Genomic DNA, 3578 nt, shown 5'->3' with positions numbered 1-3578 from the left:
CAGCAGCTGAAATTCCTTGCCATGATGTCACTAAAATGGTGGTGGTGCCAGGTAAACCCATCACTGAGCCATGGGGTTTTGCAGCCCCCAGTTTTGGGGTGGTGGAGGGGGCAGCTTCATCATCACAGCCTTTTCCTTCAGCTTTCCCTTTGTGTCCTCGTGGCAACAGGTTCGAGGTGGTTCCTGGTGTCACCAGGAGAAGCACAGGTTGGTTTGTTGTGCTCTGTGCATTGTGAAATTCTCTGCTTGGCCAAGAAATAATTGTAAAAAAGCCCAACTGTGCTGTGGGGTGAGTTGTGTTAAAGACTGAAGGTCAGAGCCATCCGGGCAGGAAAAATTCCCCATTAACCTTTTGTCCTCTTCCAGTCTCAAGACTGCTCATCTTTTGGTGTGTTGGTTTTCATTTCTTTTCTTTTTTCCTCTCATTTGGAAACTGATCCTTCAGGACAGTCATTGTGGTTAGTATATTCTATGAAGAAACCAGAGTTTCTAGTGGTGTCTCCCCTGAGTATTTTCAGCAAATTTCATTAGGCACCTTCAAAAAAAGCTTCCATATTTCTTGGTTTTGCTACAAGAACTGGTCCCTTGGTGGGGAACCAAAATGCTGCTTTAAAAACAAACAAACAAAACATACAAACAAAAAACCCCAAACACTCATCCTGATAATTATTTCAAAGCATCTAGTCCTTTGTTCGTTACCTCTCGGTCACCCTAAATTCCAGAACAGCAAAAGATGCTGTTGAGATGTTCCCCTGTAGCGTACCAAGGAGTTGAGAGTTGGAGAAAGGTGTGTCCTGCCGTGGGTTCTGGCAAACCCTCTGCTCCTACTTGGAATTCAAGTATTGAGGAGAGCATCCCAGAACCAAGGAGAGCATCCCAGAGCTGAGGAGAGCAACCCAGACCTCGAGCTGGCCCTTGTGGAAGGAAGGTGCTGGGAGCCAGACCATCAGCCAGCATCCTGGTACTCCTGCTCCATCAGGTCACCTTCTCCTGACTCCACTTTTCACGTGAGGCATCACAGAGTTCCTATTTTGGGTCTTGCTTTGGCTGGACAAGACCAAGGTCAGTGGTGAAACACAAGGATGAGACCAGCGGATGCTCGGGTGAGGTGGGTGCACCTTTTCCTCTTCTCTCTCGCTTTGGCAATGTCACTGGTCACAGGCTACATGCTACCAGGAAAACAAAAAAATAGGAAAAAAACCCAAGAAAAACAGCCCCCAGAAGTGCTTGGTGGGTGTTGCAGGATTTGTGGCAGCAAACAAACAGATGGGAAGTGACTGGGAGATGTTTCCGGACAATCCGGAGTCTGTTAGATATTGCAGAGTGAGGGTGTTGTCAGCACGTGGCCAAGCTACATAAGAGGAGATGCTACATTCCTTGGAAAAGAAAAAAATAGTGCTGAGTTGGGTTCTTATTTTTGTCTGAGGTTTGTTTCTTTCCTCTTTGAAACGCTCCCTTTCCCAGGGAGGCAAGGAAAGGGGGTGGAAGGACAAGGAGCCTCGTTGCGGCGGCGCTGGATGGACCCGGCCAAGATGCTCTCGAGGGTGGTCAGGAGAGTAAAGGTGTCACTTCCAGCCCTGTCCCACGGGGTGCTGGGATGAGGTGGGAGCAGCCTCGGGATGGGCCGGCAGTCGCAGCCCTCACTGGGGGGGTGTGGTGGGTTTTCTTTGCTTCTCCTTCCCCCTGCCTCAAAACCCCCAGCCCTCACTCCCCCTCCGCTGCTGGGATGCAGGTAGTGGGGATTGTTCTGGGAAGGAGGTTTAAAAACAAATTAAAGAGGGGTCAAAAAAACCCAACCAAACCCAAAAGAACGGGATATTTACAGCGATCCACTAACAGTTTTGGTTAGGGCAGGATGTCTCCTTTCCACTCCCAGCCTCTCCCACCAACCTGGCACCTACGGGCAGGAGGGGCTGGTGGAGCTCTCCAGGGAGGACTGGGAGAGGCGCCGTGTCAAAGGTCCGATGCTGGAGTCGGCCAACGAGGAGGTGGGGAAGAGTTTGTACCAGCCCGTGACTGTGCTGGAGAGATCCAGCTCCTCCAAGATGATCTGGGCCATCCCCATGAAGCACTTGTGGTCCATCCGCCCGTAATCTCCCCAGACAATCACCTGTGGGGCAGAGGAGGTGTTAGGGGAGCTCTCCCAGCTCACCAAGAGGGAGTTCTGGGGAAAACTCAGCAACCTGTGCCCAGGCAGGGAGGACCTGCTGTGATCAGGGTGGGGAGGCCATAGTATGAAGGACAGCAGGGAGGACATGGCTTCTGTGCTGTGTCCTTGCTCCCCTAATCCCTCCCTGTCCCCAGGTGTCTGTAGGGAGCACATCACCTGCAGGACTTTGCCCTGGGGGGCCTCCTCAAAGAGCAGAGGCTGCTGGTATGACGGGTCACAGGTTTTCTTCACCACCTTGGTCTTCTTCTTGGCCAGGCAGACGCCGTTCTCCAGCAGGTAAACCTTCACGTAGGTGGCTGTGGTGGGAAATAGGTGAGAGATGCTGACCTGGAGCATGTCTGTAGGGAGCACATCACCTGCAGGACTTTGCCCTGGGGGGCCTCCTCAAAGAGCAGAGGCTGCTGGTATGACGGGTCACAGGTTTTCTTCACCACCTTGGTCTTCTTCTTGGCCAGGCAGACGCCGTTCTCCAGCAGGTAAACCTTCACGTAGGTGGCTGTGGTGGGAAATAGGTGAGAGATGCTGACCTGGAGCAGGCTCTGGTGGTGGTCCCAGCACAGCTCCCCTCCCCATCCCTTCCCCTCCATCCCAAACCCCCTCCCTCTCCAGCCACTTACCAGGGATGCACTTGGAACCCATCTTAGGGATAAGTCCCCTTGCCTGGATCACCTCCACCTCCAGCTGCCCGTTCCGGTCAGCCATGCCAACGTGGACATCACCTAGACAAGGGGACAAGAAGGACTCAGCCCCCTCTCCGACCACCACGTCCCACAGGCTGGTCCCCATCACCTCTCCCCTTTGGTGCTGCCAAGTGGGGCTGACAGCCCCAGCACCCCCTGCCCCCCATCCCCAGCCCCCAGCACACCCAGCATCCTGCCACCGGGTGCAGGATCGATCCTGAATTTGGAGGATGGAGCTGATGTGAAGATACTTGGATTTGAGCAGCAGAGAGAGAAGCAGGTGAGAACCCCCTGCATGTTCTCCAAACACACCTGGCATTTCAGCAGCAAGTCAGGGCCAGGGCAGGGGATCGGCAGGAGCTGGAGGGATTTGGGACCTCACCCCGAGGGTGGTGTCCCCCCCACGGGCAAGGGGGGCAAACCCAGAGGGGTCTGACTGCCCCCTTCTCTCCCCTCGAGGGTTTATGTGGGGCCAGCAGGACCAGGTCCCTGTGCTGCGGTGACTTGAGGGGCAGAAGGGGGGCTCAGTTTCTTGTGCCCCTCCCCATTCCCAGCAGCTCCGGCCCCTCGGTTCCCTCTGGCTGGAGGATCCTCTCGCATTCCCAGCCCTGCAGTGGGCAAGACGCAGCCCCCTCCCCTGGCTGGGACCCCCCCTGGGCTGCCCCTCACCCATCGGGGGGGTGGCCAGTGTCTGCCGTCCCACCAGCTGGCCCGGGCCCACACCCTCC

The 3578-nt window shown here is 55.3% G+C and overlaps 1 protein-coding gene across 1 annotated transcript in view; it reads right to left on the bottom strand.

Moving 5' to 3' along the window:
- Window positions 1-1897: 1897 nt before the first annotated feature.
- RIMS3 (regulating synaptic membrane exocytosis 3) overlaps window positions 1898-3578 on the bottom strand; it is a gene marked incomplete at its 5' end in the record, with an annotated part of 3187 nt that continues 1506 nt past the window's right edge. Inside the window, 4 exons of the mRNA XM_009996339.1 lie at window positions 1898-2110; window positions 2527-2666; window positions 2788-2889; window positions 3520-3574. Coding sequence (XP_009994641.1) covers window positions 1898-2110; window positions 2527-2666; window positions 2788-2889; window positions 3520-3574 — 510 coding nt within the window. The remainder of the gene's footprint in view (window positions 2111-2526; window positions 2667-2787; window positions 2890-3519; window positions 3575-3578) is intronic.

Source organism: Chaetura pelagica, unplaced genomic scaffold (assembly GCF_000747805.2).
Source record: "Chaetura pelagica isolate M959 unplaced genomic scaffold, ChaPel_1.0 scaffold404, whole genome shotgun sequence".
Classification (NCBI taxonomy): Eukaryota; Metazoa; Chordata; class Aves; order Apodiformes; family Apodidae; genus Chaetura; species Chaetura pelagica.
Note: the sequence above shows the minus strand (reverse complement) of the source record. Positions and strands in the feature narration are given on the sequence as shown.